The 26,760-nt window shown below is 43.3% G+C and overlaps 1 protein-coding gene across 4 annotated transcripts in view; it reads left to right on the top strand.

Moving 5' to 3' along the window:
- The window catches only part of arhgap21a (Rho GTPase activating protein 21a), a 79,039-nt gene that overhangs the window by 42,110 nt on the left and 10,169 nt on the right, over positions 1-26,760 (top strand). For 3 of the 4 annotated variants that reach the window (XM_086190754.1, XM_086190753.1, XM_086190750.1), the window contains 11 exons: positions 907-1,095; positions 4,082-4,103; positions 14,613-14,705; positions 15,751-15,829; positions 16,154-16,208; positions 18,706-18,729; positions 20,047-22,060; positions 25,707-25,853; positions 25,936-26,038; positions 26,182-26,218; positions 26,423-26,542. In XM_086190754.1, the coding sequence (XP_086046880.1) occupies positions 907-1,095; positions 4,082-4,103; positions 14,613-14,705; positions 15,751-15,829; positions 16,154-16,208; positions 18,706-18,729; positions 20,047-22,060; positions 25,707-25,853; positions 25,936-26,038; positions 26,182-26,218; positions 26,423-26,542 (2,883 nt within the window). The remainder of the gene's footprint in view (positions 1-906; positions 1,096-4,081; positions 4,104-14,612; positions 14,706-15,750; positions 15,830-16,153; positions 16,209-18,705; positions 18,730-20,046; positions 22,061-25,706; positions 25,854-25,935; positions 26,039-26,181; positions 26,219-26,422; positions 26,543-26,760) is intronic. The other variant, XM_086190752.1, reaches the window with a different exon arrangement.

Here is a 26,760-nt window from a genome sequence, read left to right as displayed (position 1 = left end):
ATTGCCAACAGGGGATTACATGTGTTTACGTGTCAACTTGATAAATTTCATCTTTTTAAAAACCCATTTATTTATTTTTTTTAGAAATAACCACTTTACATAATTAACAGGGCTGGTGTGGACTGAGTCCTTGTATGGGGACAGGATTTTGTTTGTGTCAGTGGTCAATACATGGAAGTGGCATTTGTACTACAAGTGTGTGCTGACTCAAAATCAGATTTGATGTCTAAATAATGGAGCTATGCATCTTCTACTGCTGCAGTTCCTGACCTGGGACCTCCCAAAGGGTCTCAAAACATGAGCCAAGTGGATGAGATGATGATGATTTACGTGAAAAGGAAGAAAAATGGTTCTTCTTTGCGTGTTTATTGCCCCGCGCCGATGACAGCCATGGGCTTGAGGCGTCATGTTGCTCATTAACAAGATATCTGAGGAATGCCTTGATGGAATTTCTTCATATTTGGCTCAAATGTCCACAGGGACTTTAGGAAAAAAAAACAGAAGATCTTTCACGAGCTGTGTCTCCATTGTGCTTTTATTTCCTCTATGAAACACTTGCTGCTTTCACCTCATCCCTGTCTGACCGAAGTTCCAGAATCTCGTTTTCTCCGAATCTTCTTTTCCCCCTCTTTGTACTCTTATGGATTACTACCAATCAAATAATAGAAATATCATCAACACGCTCCCCTCTCACCCCCTTCATTCACACGCGCTCCATAATGCGGTAGAGTAAAACCTGTTTAATGTAACTGATTTATCTTCTCACATACAGCTCCCCTGTGTGTTGCCTGGATAAGTTCAGGTTCCAGTGCATATGTGAATGGTGCTATTTGCTTATCGTCTCTGTAATACATGTGTTTAAAAAAAGCCTGACCTGACACTCTTTTGTATTTGTCCACTTTTCAGGCCAAGCAGAAGGATGGGCGAGATCAAAGCGACGCCTCGGCCTCAGCTTCTCCCAGGGAAGAGGAGGAGCCTTTCTCCTGGCCGGGGCCCAAGACGCTCCACCTGCGCCGAACCTCTCAGGGCTTTGGCTTCACGTTACGACACTTCATTGTCTACCCGCCCGAGTCCGCTGTCCACAACTCTCTAAAGGTGACGGGACATAGCTTCTCTCTGTCTTACCACTGCAACCTACGCAAACAACATATCCAATGGTGTCTAGAGCCATCCATCCATCATCATCTTCCACTTATTCCTTACTATTAAGGGTCACGGGGGGGGGTGGAGCCTATCCCAGCATCTATGGGCGAGAGGTGGGGTTCACCCTGGACAGGTCGCCAGTCCATCGCAGGGCCAACATACAGAGACGAACAACCATTCACACTCACATTCATACCTACGGTCAATTTAGAGAATCGATCAGCCTCGTCCCCAATTGCATGTCTTTGGACGGTGGGAGGAAGCCGGAGTACCAGAGAGAACCCACACAGGAACAGGGAGAACATGCAAACTCCACATAGAAAGATCCCATGCCCGAGCCGGGACTCGAACCCGGAACCTTCTTGCTGTGAGGCCACAGTGCTGACCACTGCACCACCGTGCAGCCCGTGTCTAGAGCCTATTAATTAAATAAATAAAATAAGCATAGAAAGTAAAATGGTATATTATGTGATAAGAGTTGGAGGTATTTTTGAAGGTAGTCATTTTATTTTTGCTTTGAGATGTTCTTTTTCTATTTTCACCATTGTCGTATGAACTGGCTCAAAGAACCTTGTTTCATCATCAACTTCGGCAGTCGTCACTCTGAATGGATATTGTGCAAGCTCCAGCCAACAAATGGTAATGCAAAGATAATGTTAGTGGATTAGCAAATTACGTAGCATCAGATTCGTTCTTAGACTTGCATATGGATCCTGCATTTTTATCGAGCATTGATACGTTGGATACATTCCTGAAGCATTATTCATTTCCCTGCCAGCACTGGAAATGCTTCCTATCCTGCCACCCTGGATTTAAGGTAGAATATTTTTTGAGTCTGAAATGCATTTGCAGACCGCGCACACATAGCTTTTTAAGAATAAAACAGAAAAAAAAATACTCCTAAATATGTCTTTAATTACTGCTTGTCCTCTTGAGTTTGGACTGAATGGAGTTTGACTGTTTCGCCCTCTTTCCATTGTTGCTTTTATTCCCCCTCGTTGTCAAGGGCCCAAAACTTACCACCACTGCTCAGTTCTCCAGATTGTAATCATAAAATGTGAATGTTTTTAGTGCCCATGATGATTGAACATCAGATTTGTAGCGAATGAATGAGGGAAAACATTGAAACGAGAATTATTATTTTCAGCTGCTGCTTTTACAATACACAGACCCCAAACATCTTTATTTGTCTAAAAAATATTAGAACTGCTCTCTCAAACAATGTGGGACCCCAGTAAAAGACCCACCAAGTGTCAAGCAAATCGAATGAGAAAGGCAAAGAACGTGCACAAGGATGGAGATTCCTTCCCTTATTGTTAGATTATCACTATATTAATGTGCAGGACATTGATGCAGGTTAACTGTAATATCATTTGGCATCCAGCCTCTCTGACTTATACAGTTCCACCTGGAACGGCTGCCAGTTGCTCTCTGGATAACATTAGTACCAATCCACCCTTGAATGCTGACGTTACAGTACTCCTGCCTCCTAATGGGCACAGAACAACTCAGAACGATGGGGCTTTAGGTAAATAGGAGAGTGTGTTTAATGTGTTAGCTATCTAAAAGCTTATCACAGACTTCCTCCTACTAGTTTTTGTGAGTGATAATTCAGGATAAGTAGGTTTACTTTCCTCTGGAGTGTATTTTGGCAGCCTCTTCAGCTTGTGCAGAAGGATTTCCTACAGAGATATATACAGTAGTATGTATTTACTCTTTTGTTTCTGTTGGCTGAAGTTGAAAGAGAAACTGAACGAGGGGCTATGGAAGGATAGTTTGAACTTGTAGACGTTTGTGTGACCAAAAAAACACATTTGTATACATTTTTGCGAGCTATCTTGAGTCTTCTGAAGCCTTTCAGTCATAAGATGGGATTCTGGGAAATTTTCAAACCTTAAAACCGTAAATCTTAAGAAGTTAAGTCATGCTCACTGTAGACCTTAACCAGGTCTCCCATCCTATTACATAACCTCAACAGGCAAGGGGAGGGGGGGGAAAATCCCTGTACATTCATCTAATTCAACCGTATTTACTTTTAAGATCTTGGTTTGGAGGTCTTGACTAATTGCAGTTTGAGGGTATTGGGTTTAGCTTGAGGAGGGTCAGGCAGTCTTAAGGAAAGCTTCACAAGTGTCGGAGAACATGTGTATGGCTCAAGGGAGGTGGATTAATGTAAGAGTGTGGATTTGAACTGATAGAAATTAAGCTTTGATGTATTGTGGAAATGGAAAAAAAAACATTGACTATAATGTGTCTTTTTATATAAACTGTCATAAGATTTGCTTTGGATCAATGTGGGTTTTGATGCACACATAAGTCTGCTAAGAATTGGTATGATACCAAAAGAGATCAAGTGTTTGGTTTCTTTTGGAGTGTACTAAATGTCTATGGGTGGTTCTCACCGCCAGGCAGTAGTCATGTCATGGGATACAAGGACATTGCACACGGTTATGAAAGTCTATTTCCTGTGGAGATGTGACGGTTGTTGAAATCATCATTAACATGTCAAACTTATCATGTTGCTTTTGGGTTCTTGTTCCGTTCTTATTCACTTGATATCTGAGGAAGGCTCTGAGGGGATTTCTACAGATTTGGCACAAATGTCCACAGGGAACTCGAGGATGAATTGAAAAGCTTTTGGTGGTCGAAGTTTCCTGGTCACTATGGCAGGTAGACATTGCCACAGTATGCACCTGCAATACGGTGTTTGTAGTTGAAGCTGTGTTGCATCATATTTACTCATGAATGACTGGCTGGGGATTGGAGTTGTTTAAAGATAAAGGAGGAAGAGAAATAATCTGTACTTCCTGTTTTTGAAGTCTGCTGATGTAATGTCTTTGTATATTTGTTCTTGGTTTGGTTTGTTCACGTGTTTATGTGATATCATCATCAGTAACTGCAAAAGTCTTACTTTTACTATCTCTCTTTTGTCTTGTAGGATGAAGAGAATGGCAGCCGGGGTAAGTGTGGAAATATCACTTTTCTCTGGGAGAATTAGAGACCTCAGGTGTTGCACTGATGAAAAGGAAAAACACCAACATAGAAATCATTTACTCTCCGCTTCTGTTCAATAATTCCACAGAATAAGGATCAAATTAGGATTGGCAGGCCATTACTCTAATGTGTTCTCCCTCCATTTAAACAGACAGTTGATCTGTGTGAATCCAGTCCCACTCACAGCTTTAGAAATGCCCTGATTTCCCTCGAGAATGGTGCTACAGCCAGCAAAAACATCAACTTGCAGGTGAAGCTGTCTTTTTAATGCAGAAAGACAGAAGACCATCTTTGGTCGTTGCTCTTCAGAGTGGCAGTCGAAGCTGCGCTGTTAGCTTGGCAGGGCCTCGACATTCCTCCGAGCATCCAGCTTGTCATTCCAGCCGCTCAGTATTCTGCTCACGTCTGCAGTTCAGCGTGACTGCAGGACAGCTCTGCTGCGCTTCATCAGCCGCCTTCTTAAACAGCCTTGAATCGCCTCACGGCTGGGAGGAAAGGAAAAGGCGCATATGTACTGTCACAATCGTGCACGTTCTTATATCTCAACCAGAGATTCATCAGTGTTTGTTGAATCCTAGAAAAAACATTGATAGGACGATTATTCTTCATGGCTTTGTGGCAGAAACACCAGGGTTCTCATGTGAAATAAATAGGGAAAGGGAAGATTAAGGTCATAATCTGTTTGTTTTTGTGATTCAGTGAATTGTTATGGCATGAGTGGACAGTGAAAATGAAGCTTCCCGGGTTAAAGGAGGGCGAGCCCAGAGCTTTGCGATAAAACTGACTCTTAAACGGCTCTCATCGGGAAATTGAGAGATTCCTGTAAGTGTCCCTCATCATCCCTCTTGGCCTGGGTGCCACATTCCTCAGGCACCTCTTCCCCACCACCCATTTTAACCCTTTCATTTTGCCTGCCTTATTCAACACAGGCCTACTATATGAGTGTCATAGCACTATGCAGTAGAAGCCCCTTCATGGATACACATTCTTATATCACAGTATGAACGTGAAGTCCTTTGTTTGAGTCTAACTGAAAGGAGTCATTGGTGTGCTGATGTCATTACTTCATACGTCATTAATGCATAAGGGCCGTTCATTGCTAAGCCCAGTAGAAAGTGAATAATGATCCTGGCCTGGAGAGCCCTCCTGCTGCCTCAGGAAGTCCATGGTCTGGCTTCCAGCCTCTCATAAATCCCTCTTTGCTTCTTGGCCCACTTCCAGATGATGCTGACAGGTAGTAGAGCGTCAGGAACGTCAGGAATTTCCTTTTAAGGCCATTTTAGATTAAAGGCCACCAAACCTTTATTAAAATCATCCGCACCACATGATGTTATTGGAAATATTGATGCAGATGTATTGTATTTGGAAGTGACACAGTACGAGGAAGGCGCGGGCAATAAACTTCAATGAAATTACTTCATGAATGCCCAAAGCTTGCTCCCTCCCTCCCTGACTCATACATGTCCTATCATAGCATTTTTGATAATGGAGCGTGCTCAGAGTTACATGAAAACAGACAGTAACCTCCTGATATGTCTGTTCATAGGACAACTCAGAAAGTTGTGGATGGACAGTGAGGCATTTTGGTAGGACGATCGAGCCAGACTTTTGAGTTGATTCAGACCCGGTTTTGATGGCATCATATCAGCTGGGCAGAGGTATGCAGGCATGGAAAGATTCTGATTGAATTTGCTAGAAAGCTAATGCGAGTGATTCCCTTCGGAGGTGATCATGCTGTACGTCTTGACGACTGTTTTAGGGGATTGGCAGGATATAGTTATTGGCTGCATTTTTCCGGACGTGTCATAGATGAATTTCCCTTGAATTCCTTGAGGTTCCGCTTTCAGAAATCATCTTGATCTGTGATTCAAATGACCTTTTTTCAACATAATGGTCAATATCTCTGAAAAAAGTTAGCAGATTTTGATGAAATCCATGGAGGCGATGCATTTAACTCCTACAGATGGTAGTTTATGGTCATGCTCTGCATCCACCGAGCGTCCTTTGCAGAGAAACATGCTGAGTTTCCAGTTTGAAAGGTGTTTTGTTGGGTTGCACCGTCAACGTATGACTCAACCACAGAAAACACCCTGCCAGCGTGGAAGTTTGTCTGATTACCGTTGCATGTAAACTTTCCAGTGAAGTGTTGCATTCTGTAGTATTCACTGGCTTTTTTATGCCCGAGTCACGTCTGGGATGTTCACTGCAGCCTCCCCGGCATGCTGCAGTGCCGTTTATTTACTTGACTCTGGGCCAGTGTTTGATGATGCTTTTGGTGTTTGGGAAGGGGGGGGTGGCGTTTGACCACATGTTGACTAGCTGGGTGTTGCCGCTGGAAACACTTCAAACCTGCATAAAAGACCCACATGTAGTGATGTAGATGCACAGCTTAATAAATCTACATTTTTAGGTGGATGATGTGAATAGAGGAATGTTTAGTTTCCCTCACAGACGTGGAGGCTCTCTTATCCCAAATCCTCCTCACTATCTAACTTCCTCTCGTCTTCTCTCTCCCTCTGCCACATCCTTCTTTGCACCATATTCGTCCTCTGGTATCTCTAACTCTCCTCAACTATGTGTTTTTTCAAGTTGTTGAAGGGTAAAATCCAAATGAGGCATTTTGTGCCATGCTTGTGAAGCCACGGTACCTCCACGCAGCAAGAGAAGCAACATAAAAATGTCTCCATCTGTTCAAATATTTGTTTTTCATACAATGTGAAAGACTTTTCTCTGAAAATACCAGCTTTGTTTCCCTCTTTCTTTTTTGGCTGATCTTAGTTTGTTCCCATGAAGTCTTCAGAGGGATCGGAGCGCAAGCAAACAGAATTCCCCGGTATTCTCCAGTGGGCTTTTGGATGCTCCACCTTCTTTAACAAAGCTGTGTCCAAAGAATTTTGCTCATTTTTCTCTGCGTCTTCCCTTCCCTCTCTTCCTGTCCTTTTATTCGCCTGTCTACCTCTGATCTTTCAGCCTTTCACTTGTTGTTCCTGCTCTCCGCAATCTCTTGACTTTATGAATTAGGGTTGACAAAAGTACAGTTCAACACTACTACAAATTTATGACCTCATTGAAAAAAAAAAATCAATGTAACACTTATGAAAAGAGGATGAACTGCAGGCCAGGACAGTTGTGTTGTACTGGAAACTGCATTAGTTAAATCCAGGTGTTCCTAATTAATTGGCAGCTGGGTGTACATGTGTGTATGATTTTGAAGGAATTTGCTTGTTTGCTTGGAAATGAGAGAAAAATGGGAAGATAAATGCCCAGTTCGTATTTTTACATTAAAATAAAGATACAGCCAGTTAGCTTAGCTTAGCTCAAATATTATAAAACTGGCAGGAACCCCAAGCTTGGCTCTGGCTGTATCAGGACTCTAGGATATTACTGTGCTCTGCTCAGAAGTGCTTGCACATTATCCCAGTGAACCTGCAACTTGTAATTGAAACAGTTCACTTCTTGGACAGATTAAACAAACGAGCTCTAATGTTTTAATTAGGGAGCTCAAGAGGTTAGACAGACTTTTGTTCATGTTGGAAGGATCCAACATGTTTCGCTCTGTTCCCACTTAATATGCTAAGCTAAACTAACGGTCCACTGGGTGTGACTTCATGTTTACACTACAGATATGAAAATGGTATCAGTATCCAAACAGAAGAGTAAATGCAGTCCCAGCTTTTGTTACCATTAGACACAAACTCACCAAGTTTTTTTTTTTTTTAATAGCTTGCGATTTTGCTTTTATCTCTTTATTTCTACAGTTCTTGATTAAAATTGAGTGGTTGTCTGATGTCACTGTTTTGACACTGACAGTAAAGAAGACTGCAAGTACAATTTCGCCATTGTACGATGGCGTTGTGTCGACAGAAGTAGGTAAATATTGAAGCATACTGTATTGATTGTTAATACTTAAAATGGTATCAATTCTCAGATTCTAAACTAGCAATACCACACATACCAGCTGCACTCACTCACACTCACCTCTCACTGTCAGGGTCGGCATGTCTCACCATGGTTATTTGACAGGTTACAGTCAGTGATAGTGGTCCCAACCCTTCTAGGAATTTTTTCCCAGCTTTGTGTTACACACACTCGTATATGGACGAGGAGATTTTAGCGCGAGTATTTACTGAAAAATGTCTTCATTGGATGACAGCTTTTGAGAGCAATAAAGTTGGAAACAATGAAATAAGCTTGAACCCAAGTTAGGATTACTTCAAACGACTGGTAACCAGTTCAGGAATGATTTTTTTTTTTAAATGTACTACAATATTCATCTTGTATCCCATCTTTTATGTGTATATATGGTGTTATTGATGCACTGTTTTTTTTGTCAAGTTCTTAGTCAACATCAAATATCTATCTCAACACACAACTTGTTCTGTTGCAACATGCAAGTGTGTTTGTATGTGTGTGTCAGGGGTTGTATCGTTATGATGTTGGCTACGGCCTCAGCTGGGTGTTATGCCTTTGTCTCTTACCTGCCAGTCCAAATCGGATCTTTGGGATATTCAGGTTGTGTCCAGGTTGATTTTGACAGTGTGGACAGCTGAAACGATATAAAAGATCCTTGTAAATCTGATCCAGCTGATAGTGGCCACCTCCCGTTTGTGTCTTGGGGATAGGTCTGCAGCAGCTGGAAACAACAAATCTGATGTCAGTTGGATTTGTGGACAGAAAAAGATCTGATTTGAGAAAGAAATCAGATTCTTTGCAGTCTGAACGAGGCCTGAGCAAAGCGTGACATTGATGATGCTGAATCACTTATTTTCTTGCCCTCACACTGCTGGTGATAAAGACCTATTGACATACTCTCACCAGTGTGTGCTCAGGCTTCTGATATAAAGCTTTGGCTGTTTGCAAAGTGCAGCGATTAGTGAGATGAGACCTGTCAGGACGGAGACTACGGGCTGTTTCACCCTGTAACAGAGTCTATTGACTCAGTTTGTACGGATGTACGTTTGTCAAGTGTTTGAAGAAGGTCAGGACTGGGTTACACAGGTGTTTTAGCTGAGTTTAAGTTTTCAAAGTAAAGTTGTGTTTGGACTAGCTTGTGTGTGAACCGTATGCCATCGTTCTTCGTGGGAATGGGAAAAACAGAGACAGAATTACAGTATTTATTTCCATGATGGCTTCATCTGCCATTTTCAAGCAATCCTGTCTCTTTGAGGAGACTTTTGACAATATCTCACGCTGTGCTTTTGAAAGAAGGCAGAGTTTATGGATTTATGCTAAGTGTACTCTCGCCCTCCCACACTCTGGGGAGACCTTCCTGTGCCAAGGATCACCATTTTCAGATTTTTCCCCTGGAGCCGACCTTACATAGATAGCCATCTAAGCTCACACAGCGTTCAAAGCATTGGAGAAAGAAACACCTCAGCCCTTCCTCCGACTGTCAGAGCAAATAAGAACCAAGACATCTGCGTAATTTTTCTGTATATTTTTGTATACTCTTAATTTGTGGGTGTGGGCTGTGAGAGTGATACAAATGGTAAAGAACAGCGAGTTGGCTGGAGAGGTATTACACCACAGTTAATGCAATGAGTGGGCAGCAGGCCCAGCCCTCTGTAGAATAACATTATCTAACCCAAAACAATGGGGGAGTGGGGAGCTGGCCCACACAACCAGGCCCAGCTGTTCAGCCAGGGAAGACGGCCAAGACAGAGAGCAGTGCTGACCACCCAGACATGGCACTGTACACAGCTAGATTGGAGCAGATAGGCTTGTACAACCTACAGTTACAAAAACAAATGTAATCATTTGCTTTCTATAATTGAAACCTGAGTAAGACATGTTCTGCTTTCCTGTGCTCAAAAGCTCTTGAAAAATGTGAGAGAAGCACACAAACTAAGCTTTTCTTCGTGTTTGGTGGCTTGTAGTTTTTCCGAAGCAAAAAAAAACCCAAAAAACTTGATGAGGAGATGTTTCAAAATTCAAGTAATGGAAAAAAGTGGTCTTTTTAAATTTTGGAAATTGCAGTTATTAGTAATTATGTGGAATTTGCTTGTCAATGAACAGAAATTGAATCAGAAACTATTTTGATGGTCGATGGTCTTTCAACCAATAAAAGACAAACTGAAAGCTCTTCCCTGCCATATGTGAGAGTGCAGTTGGAGCAAACAAAACATCTGAGAATATTACTTTGGACTTGAGTAAATAAGGTTGGTAACATTGTACTTTTAAGGGTACGGATCAAATTATTTCAATGCTACGAAGTGCATTTTCTTCACGTTACAATCGCTGCCAGGTTTCGCTGCGTGAAAGCACATTGATCGAGAGTACGAGTTGGAGCCAGACGGATCACGCGCAACATTTTCAAGCCCAACACATGGCAAAAGACTGTGGTTAAACTCCACAAAACTTCATGCAAACACTCTCCTCAATATTTGTAATATGAAATGCAAATGTAATATGCCACGGCAATGCATAGATATCAAAAATCTGAAGATTGTTAGCAGGAAAGCCACCGCAGCAGCTGCAGCTCATCTTAGCAGCACGCCAAGGAATGGAGGGATTTGGACTTATTTTGTTCCCTCCAAAAGGGTTCCAGGTGCAGGTATTGACATTGGTTCAAATGGTACCTGACCCTGTTGTGAATTCTATTTATTTTATTTTATTTTTTTAACCATTGGCAAAACATTACAACCAGAAGCCAGAGGTGGTTATTGAATATAATTTAGGCACTGAATTGTCTAGAATCTGCCATACCTGAAACATTTCTAGCAGGTGTCAACAATCACCAGGAAAGTGTTAGACTCCAATTTATTTCCCCGATGCCTTAATGAATGGCCTTTACCCTGTCAACTGCAGTACCAAGCACCATGTCACTTGAACACGCTTGAACCCCTCTAAGGTCACAGTCTGCTCCATGCATTATCATTGCACCACCATTATTGTGTATAAACAGAGTATTGAACATTGTGTCCAGCTCTAAAACATCTGCCTAAGTGCTACACAAGAGTAGCTGCGGTTATTCAGCTCAGGGTTTTAGAACAGCCAAAGTCATTTTGATTCAGGCTGATGTATTTCATTAATCCACACAGTAATTTATGCTTCGGTAAGACAGTTGGGAGCATTAAAAATATCCAAAGCTTTAGATTTCCACATTTAATCCTGTTCATCCAGCTGCAGGGCATGGAAACTTCCAGAATCCAATTTGCGCTGCAGAGTTGGAGCTCTGTGAGATTGGCTCTGGATTGGGAGTCCGCCCAGAACACACACACACACACACACACACACACACACACACACACACACGCGCGCGCTCTGAGTAGAGCCTGGCCGATATATGATTTGGAATGCTGGTTGAGGATTTGGTTGCAGATCATGGTATATCAGATGATATTCTGTTGGTTTGTTTTGCAGAGATGTACATCATCTACAGTATGTCCCCACTTGTGCATCTGCAGCCTCGTGGTTCGGTCTCTACCTACAGCAGGTGACCATCTGAGAGCTTTAGGGCTTTAACTGAGAGCCTGTCTTACCCATACCTCCCTGTTTGCTATGATAAGGGTGCAGACCCTGCAATTTCTGGTTATATATCACGATGACCCATATTGGTTTGGAGCGGGCGAATGAAGTGCTTGCCTGTTTTTAATTTCATAAATGGCACCTGTGACATGAGCAGCTTTCCACTGGTAAACACATCTCGAGCTGTCTGTGAGGAATCTAATGTAGCAGTGGATAGCAGGCCAAGTTGGGAGGGACGCATGAGGGCTGTAGTTTTTCTACTCACTACGTCTGCCTCACTGCTCCTTAAATAAACCGACTTTAACACAACTGCTTTAACAATGAATGCAATTAAGATATTCTCACTCTTCATGTTACTTCAGCAAAAGCAGGCAAAGGCTTAGACAGACGGAGTGATGGGTGATGTTTCTGGATCAGAACCTGAAGTGGCCATGTAGCCATCAAAGGGTCGCTGGGTCGATCCCCGCTCCCTTCAGTGCCTGTGTCAAAGTCCACTCCTGAACCTGTAGGTTGGTGCCTTGCTTGGCAGCCTCCACCATTGTGTGTGTGTGTGTGTGTGTGTGTGTGTGTGTGTGTGTGTGTGTGTGTGTGTGTGTGTGTGTGTGAGTGTGAGAGAGAGAGAGAGAGAGAGAGAGAGAGAGAGAGAGAGAGATGCTACATGATAATGAACTCTGGGTGCCATAAAGGTAGAGAGGCACTATGTAAACACAGTCTATGTTCCATTAATATTTAAGTAATATTATTTACTGGATAATAGTGGTACCTACTATGAAGACACTTAATCTCCATGGGCCACCCCGCCTGTCTCCGCTTGGGTCAGCTGATGGCTGACTTGTGGCATTACAAACATGTGCGTTGCCAACAGGGGTGTAGCAGTTTGCCCTCTGGTGGAGAAACTCCACAACAACAATAAAAACATGACAGGGTTCCATCTTTGACCAGCCAGCAGGTCATTTCAACATTTTTCATCCACCATTCGGACTCGTGCTGTCTCCGATGGAGACAGGGGGAAACCAGGACCATAGCACAAAAAAAAGAGACAGATTCAGAATTTGAAGCTTGAGTCGCAGTTTATTTAATCTCCTCCAACAACAAGCTTGGTCAATGTGGAGGGGCACAGGTAAAATACAAAATAGTACCTGAGGTAAGGGCTGTTTCATGTGCTGTGCTGCCTTCTGCTGGATCAAAACAAGGCCTGCAGCTGTTTTTGATATCTCAGTTCATCTCTGTGGTGGCCTGAACAGTAAAAGTGCAGCGGAGGATCTCCCTGAGACCGCTTGAATAGCTTCCGAGTGTATCAAACATGTTTTAATTTGCTAAATCGCTTTTCTAAACAAAGTGTTAGTGATGACAAAGGTTTGATTTTTGAATGGATGATTTGTGCTTTTAGGTCCTGTAGTATCTTCCAGTTGATCCATTAATCAAAAGATTCAAATGCTGTAACAATTTCCAGCCACAGGAGGGAGATAAAGTGTCGTACAGAAAATGATCAGTGAAAGTGTGCAATTGGGTGTTAAAACCCAGCAAAATTTTTAGTTGTTGCAGGTTGGCAATAGTCTATATTGTAGAGAGAGCTTCTCAAAAGGGTTCTGATTTCCCCTCCTAACCTTTAGAATAGTTCTTCAGCACCACATTGACCCCACATCTGTTGGAGCAGTCCAGCTGGTCAGGACTCAACTCTGAGTCACTAAAGTGAGGGAGGGCATTCATGAAAAGAGTATGTGTACTTGGCTCCCTGAGGAAAGAACAGTGGGATGTTCTGATTTTGCACTTCCTCAAAGATTTTAAAAGGCAGCTGAGGCCAGCTGAGATTAGCACTGATTGCTGCAGGAAAGACGATTTTGGTCTCTTTCACTGTCTCAATCAGATCACAACCCCTTCACGTAATTGCTATTTTTAAATACATTTTGACGTCTGTGGATTGCTGGATTGTCCCTACCTTACCTCATGCACTCCACACAACACGGTGAGAAGTCTCTGTTTCAGCCATATGAAACCGAGTTCTCCTGTGGTTCACCCGCATGTTGCTGTGTCAGCACACTGTGACCTTTTCTAGCTGTTCTGTAGCTCAGGACTAATCTGACAGAGGAGTCAAGCGAAGGACAAGTCATGGGGGACAGAACGTGTTGGAGAGAGGGAAAAATGATGTACAGTTCTTTGGACGTGTCTGCATCTATTTTGGGAAGATTTAGGTTCAGTTTTCTCGGATATCACTGACAAAACAGTGAATATATATCACTATTCCACTGAGGACATTACAGTGTGGAAGTTAACATGTCAAATATAAATCTGAGCCATTATTGTAGCTAGTAGGGGCACACGATGGCATTGGCACGTCATCGGTATCTGCAGATGTTGGAGTTTGGTCTCTTATTTGAATGTCATATGAGCTTGGTGTGGTTGGAACAGTGCTTTTTGTACACATAATATTAACATTGGTAAATGTCTGCTTTCAGCCAAATCAGTTGTGAAAATACTGGTGTCAACTATGAACAACAACAAAAAACTCCAGCTATCATGCATTCCCAGTCGTTAGGACTAAACAACAAGGATTTTCAACCGTCTTTGCTTTCTTTGACTAATAAACAAACCATTTTTTGTTTTAAAAAAAGTTACTAAATTTTCAAAAACACAATTTCCCAGAGCCCAAAGTGTTCAAATTGCTTATTTTGTCCATCCTAAACTCTAAATATCTTGAAAATACTGTCTTGTCCATCAGAATAGTTCTCTCAATCAACAAGACAGTTACATGTGTTATCTCCAGTTGTAGTTTTTTGCATTGAATTTCTGTTTTTTTTTTTTTTTCAACAGCACTGGGCAGCGAGTAACTCCTCAAACGTCTCTATACAAGTCCCCCGACTATCTCACAGTACAAATACTGTGTTGCTGCAGTTGAAGCGAATATTTTTCCAGCCTTTTCAGAGCAGTGTGCCCTCGTTCTGATTCCACTGCAGCTCATCCTCACTATGTGACCAATCGCCTGTGTGCATGCGCTCTGTCGTTACCAGGGAGGCAGCGAAACCGTCTTGAGCCAATGGACACCATTTTCGTCAAGCAAGTGAAGGAGGGAGGCCCCGCCCACGGAGCTGGACTCTGTACAGGTACACACAGTCTCTATGGAGATGTCTGCGCTCCTTCTGGTAACCGGTAGATCTTTTGATTAACTCCGACTGTCTCACATCTGACCTGAAAGCACTGTTTGATGCCAAGTGTTCTTCAGGTCTGTAGGTAATTCCACTTCCTGGTATCCCGCCAGGCAAAACAGATCTACAAAATAACAGATGGCTCCTTTGTGGGAGGTTGAACAAAGTGTAATATGCTCAGTCATTCCAACATTCCCACTACTGTTGTTTTGTTTTTTTCCAACATTTCTGGCTTTTCTTTTCTTTCTTATTAACATCTAAATAGTAGCCTCCAATTCTCAAGAGAGAGTTCTCAACGCTTCCCCAAACTCTTGTGGGGGAGAAAATATATTTGCCTCTTATCAGTTTACCTAGAATGGAGTTCATAGGTGATGCATTTCAGCACTGGCAGCACCCACAACTTAACAGTTGAAGTGCTACCCTTCTCAAGAGTTAATTTGTGCGAGGTTACAAAAAAGAACACACTTCTACTGTTTTTTGTATGGGGAATTATTCATTCAGGAGGGAGTAAGAGAATGGGTACATCTATTTCCCCCCCCCCCCATCCTACAAAAAAAAGGTGCTTATTGCCAGCTCAGCACTCTGTTTTACAGGAAACGTTAAGTAGCCAGGACACGCTCTACAAGCTGTCAGCTTTCATCTGTTCACTCTTCTCTCCTGGGGCTGGACGAGAGAGCAGTGTTTTCCCACAATTATCTAGTTTCTCTCCTTAAGTCGCCTCAGCTTTCTTCCTGTAAGATGGCCGTGAGCAGAAAAGAGAGGGATCTTGAAATGAGGTCCTTCAAACAAACAAGTGTTCCCCCTTTGATCTTAACACACATACGTGTTTATGCTGGATGCAGTGACTCCAAAGTGGTTTCCGCGGTCAATAATCATATTGACCAGATTCCAGATGCCTTTTCTGAACAGCTGGGTGTAGAAACAGAGGAGTGGAGAGTTAATCTGTGGTGTTCCTGTTGGCAGTAACCAGTAGGCATGTTTTTAATTCTCTCATTCCTTCCAGGGGACCGGATAGTGAAGGTGAATGGAGAGAGCATCATTGGAAAGACCTACTCACAGGTCATAGCCTTGATCCAGAACAGGTGAGATTGCCATCGCTCTGTGTTTAATGTCATGCTTCATCTTCAGAGAAATATGCTTAGAGTTTTAAAAAAACAAACAAAGTCTACTGTGATTCAGACCTAGAGATTCTATCGCACTCTCCTTTCGAACCCCTCCACCGCGGGTGTCAACTAATAACGTAGGAATGGAGTCCTGTAATTTCCTTATCATTGACTAGCAAAAATGTAGTTCACACGCCATTAAATTGCAGCTATTAAAGGTCATGATTGTGGCTTTGCATCGCTGAGAATCCTGCCTTCTAACAGTCTGTGTCTCTTTCTCTCACTTTCACTCTCGTTCTCAAGTGATGCCTCTCTAGAACTCTGTGTGATGCCAAAGGATGAGGACATTCTGCAGCTGGTAAGAATCCATTCATCTGTACATATCGCATGTGCTCTTGCAAACCAGGCCTCTTGTTTTGGCAGTTTCAATACGAGACCTTTGCTCTTTATTAAACGCGCATGTGAACTGAATTTGTAGTTTTGATTTGATGAACACAACTTTATCCTCCCTTCCTGCTCCCCTGCTGTGCTTCACATTGTCGTTGTGGGGTTTTAGCTTAGGTTGTAGTTTTAACACCTCATTAAACCACAAAAAGTAATGTTTACATTTCTGTACATGTACAGCTCAACCAACTAAGCTTGTGTATGCTGGTCAGCTATGATGGCGTGTTTCGTCATATTTTTGCACCGAAAATACTGAGTAAAGTGCTACCTGAGATGGGTCGAGGTCAAGGTATTCACCTGCCAATCAGGTTCCTCATGCATATTGGCAAGCCGTCCTTCCTGCTGATCCAATGTAGCGCCAAGCTTTGTCAATGTCATACCGTCAGGATAGCTGCTTTCCTGTGTTTCCGATGTTTATTCTAAATTCAGCTGAGCTAAACACATCTGACACCAGCAGGGTTAAATTGGAATTGGGGGCAGAAAAAAAATTAGCTTGGCATTGGGAAAATCGAATTGAACTGGGTCTAACTCCGGATTTATCAATCAGAAACTCTTGTATCTTTTCAGAGCTTTGAATTTTCTCACTTGGTTTCACTTACAGTAGAAGAGATGTCTGAAGGCCTCTAGGAAGTTATTTGTTTACCAGTATTGCTGTACATTTTAGTTCATGTATTGCTCTCATTACTGCAATTAGAAGAATTTTCTGGTGATTTTACAATCTTTCTTGTGGTTTTTACTGGCTAACCTAAGTGTTCCCACTAAAGTACAACATGTCCTTTTTTTTTGTTGATGTTTTTTGGAGTTGTCTTGAACACAGCAATAGAAAGTGAACGAATACACTTAAAAAAAATTTGGTTTTAGCCCTGAAACATCTTGTGAAGGCGTACTTGCCCAACAGAGATGGCTACTCCCAAATGACCTGCTCGCAAAGACTGGTTTGTTATTTTACAGCAGTGTGGGTGATCAAGATGTGTCATCATCACATGGGTCAATCAGTGCCAAAACATTTGCTGGTCTTGCACCTGCACTTTGGAAATTTAAAAAAAAAAAAACAAGTAGAATGTAGCAACTCACCAATCCTTCATATAATTCTCACAATCAAGATCAGCTTTGATCGTCTAATCAGTGAATGGGCTCGTGTTCAAATATTTAAATCAACAGGCAGTGAAAACAAGTAGTAACAGATCCAGACGTCGTGCAAGAGTTGGTTCTGTCCATCATGCCGTGGACCTCGGCGATGCAAAAAGCCAGCCCCGCCATCAGTCAGGGTCCAGGGCCCCTCAGACGATAAAGGAGAGCCAGATCATGTAAAACAAGTTGCTACACTTCATTCACCTCTGTTTGGAAAGTCTCCCCTGAAGCAGAGAACTGAGTCAGATAGCATTGCTAAATTCCTCACATAGCTAGTTAGCATAGCCGCAGCGCAACAAAAACCACAGAATCTTGCTTTTGGCATTTTGGAACAAGTCTGAGAGCTCACAAGACTTAGCGTTTTCGAAAAGAGGACATTTGGCATTGTTTTATCCTTTGCATTTCTTCAGGATCTTAGAGGGATTTAGGGGTTCCAATTATGGGATGATGATGGTGTCAGTCACATAATCCATACGTAACCAGGTCCAGAAAATTTGTCTCCACTTCAGTTCTTTTTGTTTGATAGATGAGGACAAGTAATAAAGACTTTTTTTGGTTTGTTTTATACTCAAAATTTATGACTACAGGAGGAAATGATGCCCTCAATATGGGTTGATAAGAATGAACGGAGGAAGGCAGTGGTATTTCATAAACACAGGTGAGAGTCTGTATGTGTCAGTCGAATGTTCTCATGTATTCTGGGAGACATTGAGCTCACTCAGTACCAGAGGGAGTGCAGCTGTAGTCAGCTGATTCTTCCCAGAACGCTGTTTACAGGAATGAGGGAGGAAGGAAGCTAGTGTGGATCGGGCAAGCGTGCAGTTATGCTCCCCCAAAAGTGAGCATGGAATACATCATCCATGTCTAACAGATGCAGAAGAGACCATTGGAGAGTGAGTGTCGTACAAGATGGGGAGGGGTGGCATCACAAGGAGCAGGTGAGCGCGACAGTGTGAAGAAATATCCGACTTTGGCATCAGCTTGGTAAAGGAATAATGAAGATGTGCAGAAACTGGTATTAGGCTGGTACTCAGATCCCAGAAGTATCACGAAAAGGTGGCGATTCTTCTGATGTTCTCCTCTGTTCATCTTTTGTCTTATTCGTCCACTCCGACTCTGACTGCCACTGTTCAGCGTTCCCGCTGTGGGATGTATTTTTAGATTGTGCTAAAGTTAGAGAAGTTGCCACTTAGATCAGTGGGTTCGTTTCTTTATGCCTACCTGTTCTCTTCTCTGTATTCCTTCTCTTTGCTTGCCCTTCTTTAACCTGTGGACTGCAGTTTTCCCGGGATATCACTGCTCTGGTAAGATGGGAAGCTATGCTAACCAGTCTCTTATCTTTCTTTGTTTGAATTAGTATAATGTGTAGAAATAGTTTTTGCACGTGTTGGATGTGGCCAACACCTTCACATTTTGCCGGCTGGACACATATTTTTATATTATGTTTTCCTCATCATCGGATAGAGAGTACGTGTGATGAGGCTCTATTTAACTGCATGACAAATTCAAATTTAGAGGGCGGCACCAAGCAATAGACCTGCTGCTGCTGTTTGTTTGCGCAATCGTAACCAGACACCTTAGACAGAGGGCTATCGATTAAAGTCCAAAACCACAACTCTCTCCCTTTCATTTTCTCAAGCGCTTGTGTGCTGAAGGTGTCGGGGTGTTAAATATGCAACCAGGAGTTTTCACTGAAGCTGTCCGTTGCGATCCCTCGCTGGATAGAGATCAGGGTTATAACAAGTAACTTTTTGAAAAGGGTGTCATCAAGGATAGTTTTAATATTGGCAGTAGAGTTGTGGAGCCATGCTGACAGAAGTAGCTCTAGTTTCCAACAGAAGAAAGAGGCGTCCCCCGTTCTCCCTCTCCTCATGCCTCAGGGCACACTCTCCTGTACCAAAGGTGGGTAAAACCCTACCAGCAACCTCCTCACTGCTTCCTCAAGGGGTTTAATTCTAGCCCTCTCTCGACTTACTCTCCTCTTTACCCCATTTTTCCATATGTGTTGCTTTTCAGAGCAGTGTCTTGTATACTGTGAATTTTTTCTGCTCCTCCAAAGAGAAGATTGAGAAATACTTTGAGTGGTAGTTGTTTGGTTTTAGAAATAATACTGGATGTGTTTTGTCTTCTTGTACCATTACCAGTCACTGTTCTCTGAGGGAATGCAATGACTGTTTGTCTTGCTGATAATTTCATCAGCCTCACAAAGACTGTAGTCAATAAAGGACGCAAGCGATTACTACTGCTTTGCTTCTTCAAAAATATGTATGACCATTTGGCAACCATGTAATTGAGGTATTTTAGAATCATGATATTGATAAATATAAAGGCAGACATTATAATCATGTGGGGACTGATGTAGTTTCCAGACAGGAAAAAATTAAAAATCAAGAGACAGCAGTAACCATAAATAGAACAGTCGTCTTTGCTATTTTTGGGCTTGAATTCATTGCAGTTGTTTTTATGGTTGTCTGACATTAATTTCCACATCAGACCCAAAAAGTACTTAAATGCTCTTTACATGAAGAAAAGTATCTTGTCCCTGGGTTTTAGTGTGATCTATTTAAGCGATGCAACCTCCCAGAAACCAAAGTGACATAATGTCCTATAATCTCTTGCAGGCGTATTCCCAGGATGCATACCTCAAAGGAAATGAGGCGTATAGCGGAAATGCCCAGAACATCCCTGAGCCTCCTCCCATATGCTACCCTCGGATAGAAATCAAGGCTGCGGGCATGGCTGAGGCACCAGACCCCGCAACAGTCAGCGAGACGCCCCGAGGGCCAGCTCAGGGGCCAGGAAGACGACCGGGGCCAACGGAAAAGGGCTACCGGATGGAAATCCCGGTTCCACCATCTCCTCCACCCCAACAGACGTCAAAGTCTCAGACAGTAGTCTGCGTCTGTAATGAGAATGTGAGGACAGTCGCCGTGCCCCCTGATCCAGTTGACAGGGGGTCACGGTTGGCTCGGGCTGGTCCCAGCCACAGGACAGAAGAGAATCGGTACTGTCCCCCAGCAGACACAGGTTCAACTAGACCCAGACCCCTCATTCCCTCTGTACCTGGGGGTGCACAGTTGCAGTATCCCGCTTCTCACACCTCAGAACCCTCTGTCTGCTCCCCTTCATCAAGTACCAGACCTAGCACAGTGTATCCTGAAACCTTGTCTCCACCTGTACGGGCCTCTCTCACTGCTGCCTCGCCGGACACATTCTCCACCGCCATCTCACCCAACTCCAACCACTACTCACCCTCTCCAACAGCCCCCTCCACCGCTCCACACCAGAACATAGACTGGAGAAATTACACCACCTATAAGGACTACATTGATGCCAAGAGGCTACACACATATGGCTGCCGCACCATCCAGGAGCGCTTGGACAGTTTGCGTGCTGCTGCCAATTCCAGTTCTGCCTACTCCCAGCAACGTACGCCACCTTCTAGTAGCAGTCAGAGAGGGGCACTGAGCTCTCAGATGAGACGGAGGAGCGCATCAAATGATCGTGGAGTGGACAGAGGTAGCCAGGATACTGCAATAATAACTCCGTTACGAAGTGCCTCCCAGGAGAGGCTTGGAGGTGGGGCAGAAAGGACGATACCTACCAGGAACTGGCCTCGGAGTGCCTCCCAAGATGCTCTACCTTTCTCCAGCCCCACTGGGGTTGTTAAACCTCGGGCGCTGTCTTGTGACTATATAGGCCAGCACCCTGGAGAGCCACGAGGAGTCATCTTTGGAGACAGGACAGGGTTAGAAGACAGGTTTCTGCTCTGCCGGGGAGAGGAAGCAAGAGCCAGCAGGCAGGGAGCAGGCCCAAGAGTGTTACCTCATCTTAATAGGAGTCTCACTGGACAAGAGGAAGAGGAACAAGGAAGTGAATTATCTGGCTCACCTGTAGCTGCCCCTGTGTTTACTAAAGGTATGACAGATTCTGTAATACCATTAAGGACAGACAGCCACAATTTGAGGCCTTCGCGTTTGCCTGTCAAAAACTCCATCTCAGAGCCCTCAGCTGCCTTATGCTCCACTAAAACCACAGACTCATTAAAAGACCAAAGAGCTAACATCACTGGCAACCATCTGGGTTACCCTTCCCCTCTACATTTGGAGCTCAGGGGCAGGTCTGACAGTCTGAAAGTGGAGAGCAGGTCGGAGGCTGGGTTGGCAGTCAGGTCCTCCTCTTGCTCTGGTCCCTCCTCCAAACTGCCCACGCAGAGACAAACTCTAAGCGGTGCTGTCCCCTCTACTTCTGGTTCCTCCACCACGAATGGTGCTGTGTCCCAAAAGCCAAAGGTCAAAGAAGCCTCCATTTCTACTAACACCCTTTTACGGATTAACGGTGGTCTTGCAGAGGGCGTTGAAGGACCTGATGCAACGGTAGTGGTCCTAAGAAGGGACAAAAACTCAGGATCCCCCCACGTTCGCCCACCATCGTACATTCTTGCTGTTACTGACAACCAGGGGGGGGTCACCCATAAATCACCACCATTAGTGAAAGCCGGCTCTGCAGATGGAGTGATGTGTTGGACGTCTAATGACACCTCAAGGGAGATGCATCTAAGGAAGCTGGGAGACACGCGGCAAAAGTCTGGCAGCAACAACTTGGACGACTCCCTGGACTCCATCCCCTTTATAGGTAAGACTGCACTGATCTCAGTACCACCATGCTTCAGATCCCTTCCTGTTCCTATAGCAACAGCATCCTCCAGGGGAGTCATGTAAAAAGATGACGCACCATGGGGTTATGTGAGGTGAAAAATATGTTAGCGCATGAATGAGGAATTACGATTTTCAGAGAATTCAGACTTTACATGCAACCATTATCTGTCACCGTGATGAGCTTCTGTCACTTCATTGCCACATTTATTGTCCCCTAAGCAAAAATTTGACACAAAAAAAGTATTAGGACTTCAGAAATAATTATAGGACTGTACAAAATGCCACACTGTCATCAGATGATGCAGATAGGCTGAAAGATTCATTCCGCCACCTCTGTCCTCCACATTGATTGTTTACCTGCATGGAACCACAGCCAACTCCGACGTGATTGGTCTGTACTGCCCAGACAACAAAAAGAAATCAGAACAGTTCAAACCCCCAAAAGTTTGTCCCCCACCTACAAGAATCTGTGTTCATTACCAGAATTTGATTTTGGAGATTACGCTTTAATTAACAGTTAATGTCAATAATAAATCTACAGATAAAATCGTTTACTTCGTGTCCCTGTATTTATGCAATAACATAAGGCCAAGAAAAGTTTAAGAGCTGAATCCAGAGAATGTTTAGCATTTTTCCTGCAAAAATGGTGGTGATAAGAGGGTTCATACAGTCATGAAAATTTCCAGCAATGGAAGCATTTCAGATAAGGAAATAAAGCCAGAAGATTTTGGAAATGTCATGGGAGAATGTTTTCCAAATACATTTGCATTAAAATATATTTGAGTCAGTTCAGACTCAGAAAAATCTCTTGATTAAAACTGATGTACTCCAACACATTGATGTTGTATAAAACCGCGTAGCTTGGCAGTTTTAATTGACTCCATGCTGATAAATCTTTCTCTGTTTATTCTTCATGTGTAAACAGACCCCTGGGAGATAATCAATCAACTATCAAAATAGCTGCCAAACTAAAGATACCGTCAGCGATTCTGTTCTCACCAATCAGCGAACGTGGCTTCTGGCAGCTGTTCTCTCTTTATTTTTGAGCTGAAAGTTGCTTATTAAGGCAAAGATAACTTCACAATGCAGTTGCTTTCATATTTTTCTTATGGCCAGCTAGCCTAGCTGCGGTAATGTACATCCACGAATGTGGATAGCATTTAGAATGCATTTGTTTGACTGTGCTCTGTCAGTTGGCTAATTCATAATCAACTAAACATGTCATCTGTGGCTACAGTACAGGATGTCGTTGAAAGAAATTGGTTCCTTGTGGCGTTTTGAGCTCAGGGTGACCTAGTGTCCTATGTGTGGTTATGTGACAACATGGCGATGTACTGTAGGCAACAGTGACATACTGTATTTACCCTCTGGCATCTGAGTTGGGCAGTAACAGGTAAACACACACACTCACATGCACACATTGCTGCTCTCTAACTCCGTACTCTCCCCACCCACCATCTGAAAAGTCTCACATATCCCCCAGTGTTCAGTGCTGTACAGCAAGAGAAACCTAAGAGCGAGGACCTAATGGACTGTGACATAACAGAGAAAATAAGAGCATTCCTGCTGCAACTCCGCTTCAATTAGATTTCTACAGTTCCAAACAATACATGGAACAACTGCTGCACAGTATGTGTCTGCCAAACATTTTGCAGTACATGCAAAATGTCACGTCCCCTCTTGATGATGATGATGAGAAGGTCTCAGAATGCATTAACCACAAAGTAAGGCAGGGAGGTCTGATTTTACGTACTTTGCAGTCTCAACCTTAGTTTTAAAATGACTTTTCACCTCTTAGCCAACTTATCAGTTGACACCTAGCAAACTTGAACTTGACCTGTTGTGGTTTCATTGGTAACTCGTGAACGGCCAATGAGAACAGCTCCTGTGTCCAATAGTGCCCCCGATCCTGCAGGAGTTAATGATATCCTCTCCTAGCACACTTACCCAGTGGATACACAAACACTCCTCAGCTCTTGCTTTTTGGCTGCCTGCGTTCAGATCTAGATTAGATTCTGACCTTGCCACTTACCTTAGTTCTGTTTTCAGCTCCTACCTTGCCCATTTTAGATAAACCAGTCGTCTCAGATTGATATTACAAGCAGCATCATGCTGCAGATGCCACATTTCGTTTCAGTTGTATGCCTAGGGTAATGCCAGGTCTTCAAAGTTTTGAAGTCTTGACCGAAAATGCTTGAATTAGAAGGTACTCCTCAACATAATCTGTAAATTCATCCACAGCAAAAGATCTTTGGGTATGTGAAATGAAACAATCCCACCGTCAGATTTCTTTGTGTCCTCGTGCCAAAACCAGTGATTATTAAGTATTCATATTCAAAGCATGACAGGTCATGATCTGTTGATGGAAAGGAATTCATATTTGTGTTAATGGTAGCAGTTTAGCTTTGATCACATGAACAGCTGTGAGAGACGGGGACTTTTTGTTTTGGTTAGTTGTAAGTGCTTGAACTCCTTTCACTCTCAGAGAACCAGTATGTAGCATCTAGTGACATGAGCACAGAAGTTGCATGTCGCCACCCGTCACCTCACCCCTCCCTCTCCAGGCATACAGGAGAAACCACGGTAGCCTGCAGGTTGAATATGGTACACAAGGTTACTCGTTTAACAACAACTCAGTGTGAATGTGGTGTGGCCCTAATGTTAGCCACACAGCTGAATCTACGATGTCTATGCGGCATAAACATTATTTTACTGCAGAGAAACCACAGTGGTACTTTCTGTTAATAAATGCAGCAAACACACCATCCCTTTCAACTTCTTGTCCTCTTTATCTATAAAAATACTGTCCGTGATATTGATGGGGTCTCATTATCACCCCTCCAATGCCCCCCAGGCTCCTCCATTTTCCAGCGAGCTCATATTGATCATGATAGCAGAAGAGAATGTTGAAGTCGTCCCCGCCGATTGGACGGCTTCTCTTCACTCATATCTCTCTTTTCCTCCTCTTATGTCCTCGTAATGTCTGCGGCGATGTCAGTTGTTGTGGTCGCCATGGCAGCCAGCGTCGGCAGGATCAGCTATAAATGATGTCTATGTGGAGTTGCTGCACAAATGCCTTCAGTGACAAACGTAGCTGGATTAAAAAAATAAATAAAATGCTGTGGCGGAGAATGAGCCTTGGCAAACTACTAGCGCACCAAAAACCCCTAAATTCTGCTCACTGGACTGTCAAAAGGCTGTTTGAACCTTGGCACCGGCATCACCAATGATTCAGATATGATTCATCACATCATTTGTTTTAAGGGCTTGCCGTCCTGCTGATATCAGACATTAGAACACGGTCGTGTCTGTGAGGGTAGCTGACTAACCTGCCTATGTGTGAAGAGAGAAGGTGCGCACCAGCTTATCAGAGGAGAAAATCCTATCAGCTGGCTTTGTTTGCATCACTTTGCCTCAGACTCATGTACCATTATCACATCATTAACTGCAGTCTGTTGAAACGTTTACGCAAGTCAGGAAAGTAGAGATGACGTGGATCTTACTTTTCATCATTTCATCTACGGTGTGATGTTTTTCCCATAGCAGCAGAAGCCTCATTCTCCTACACTGTCAAAGTTCAGACAGTGTCTTTGCCAACGTGTAACTCAAATCTGTGTCCTTAGATGAACCGTCCAGTCCCAGTATTGACCAGGACAGCACACACATTCCGGCCTCTGCTGTGATATCCGTAGCACCCATCATCACCACCATACCACCGAGCCCCACCTCTCCGTCCCCTCTTATTCGACGACAGCTCTCACATGACCAAGGTACTGTTTTTATCTTACGGCAACAAATAAGACTGAAAGTCAGACTAATGGATCCAATAATTATTTGACCCTCTCTTAATAGATTCTCTCCGTCTCACAATTATTGAGTCCGATTCTGGCACTAAAACTGAGCGTTCCAAGTCTTACGATGAAGGTCTGGATAACTACCGGGAAGAGAGCAGAGGGTAAGTTCTACCTCTGACAGCAGCGATGGAATAAATCAAACAATGCAAATAATTATTGAAAACAATGGATTTTTGCAACATAACCCCTGAGCCTCTTTGTCACTCACTAATCTCTTAAACTATGAATTCCATTTTCCATGCAGGAGGTCCTCAATACCTGGTCTGAAAAGTCTGAGGAAGGTAAGTTCAGTCCACATTTTTATCAAACAAACTGTTGTCACCTGCCATAAAACTGGGTCATCTTCATTCCTGAATAGAATGTCATCATCTTATCAAGTCTACACCCGGAAAATAAAAGTTTCTCTAGCTTATCGATTAGTGGGGTTTTCACACCTGACTGGGGTTGGAACTGCTGCCTCATGTTGTCTCCCGCCATGTTTGCAGGCTGTGGACAGGTCATCAGAGGATTCAGGGTCCAGGAGAGACTCCTCGTCAGAAATCTTCTGTGACGCCACCAAGGAGGGCTTGCTTCATTTCAAGCAGCTGAACACGGACAAGAGCAAGGTGTGCAATGCTGACATATAATGGTGTTTGGATTTTGATCCTGCATTGGGAGATTTAAAAATCAGAAGTTGCAAATTCTTGGATGGTCGACAGCTTTGCCAAAATATTGTCCCTGGCAGTTCAGCTGGAGGATTTTAGAGCTTATTCTTCATTTTCCTTCCTTTTAGGCCACCACATATCTCAAGCCTGTGGTGTAGTTAGCATGCTTGGTTGAAAAA

The sequence above is a fragment of the Aulostomus chinensis genome, chromosome 21, assembly GCF_037954235.1.
Source record: "Aulostomus chinensis isolate RoL2024-O1b breed Wild chromosome 21, RoL_Achi_v1.0, whole genome shotgun sequence".
NCBI classification, from domain to species: domain Eukaryota; kingdom Metazoa; phylum Chordata; class Actinopteri; order Syngnathiformes; family Aulostomidae; genus Aulostomus; species Aulostomus chinensis.
Note: the sequence above shows the minus strand (reverse complement) of the source record. Positions and strands in the feature narration are given on the sequence as shown.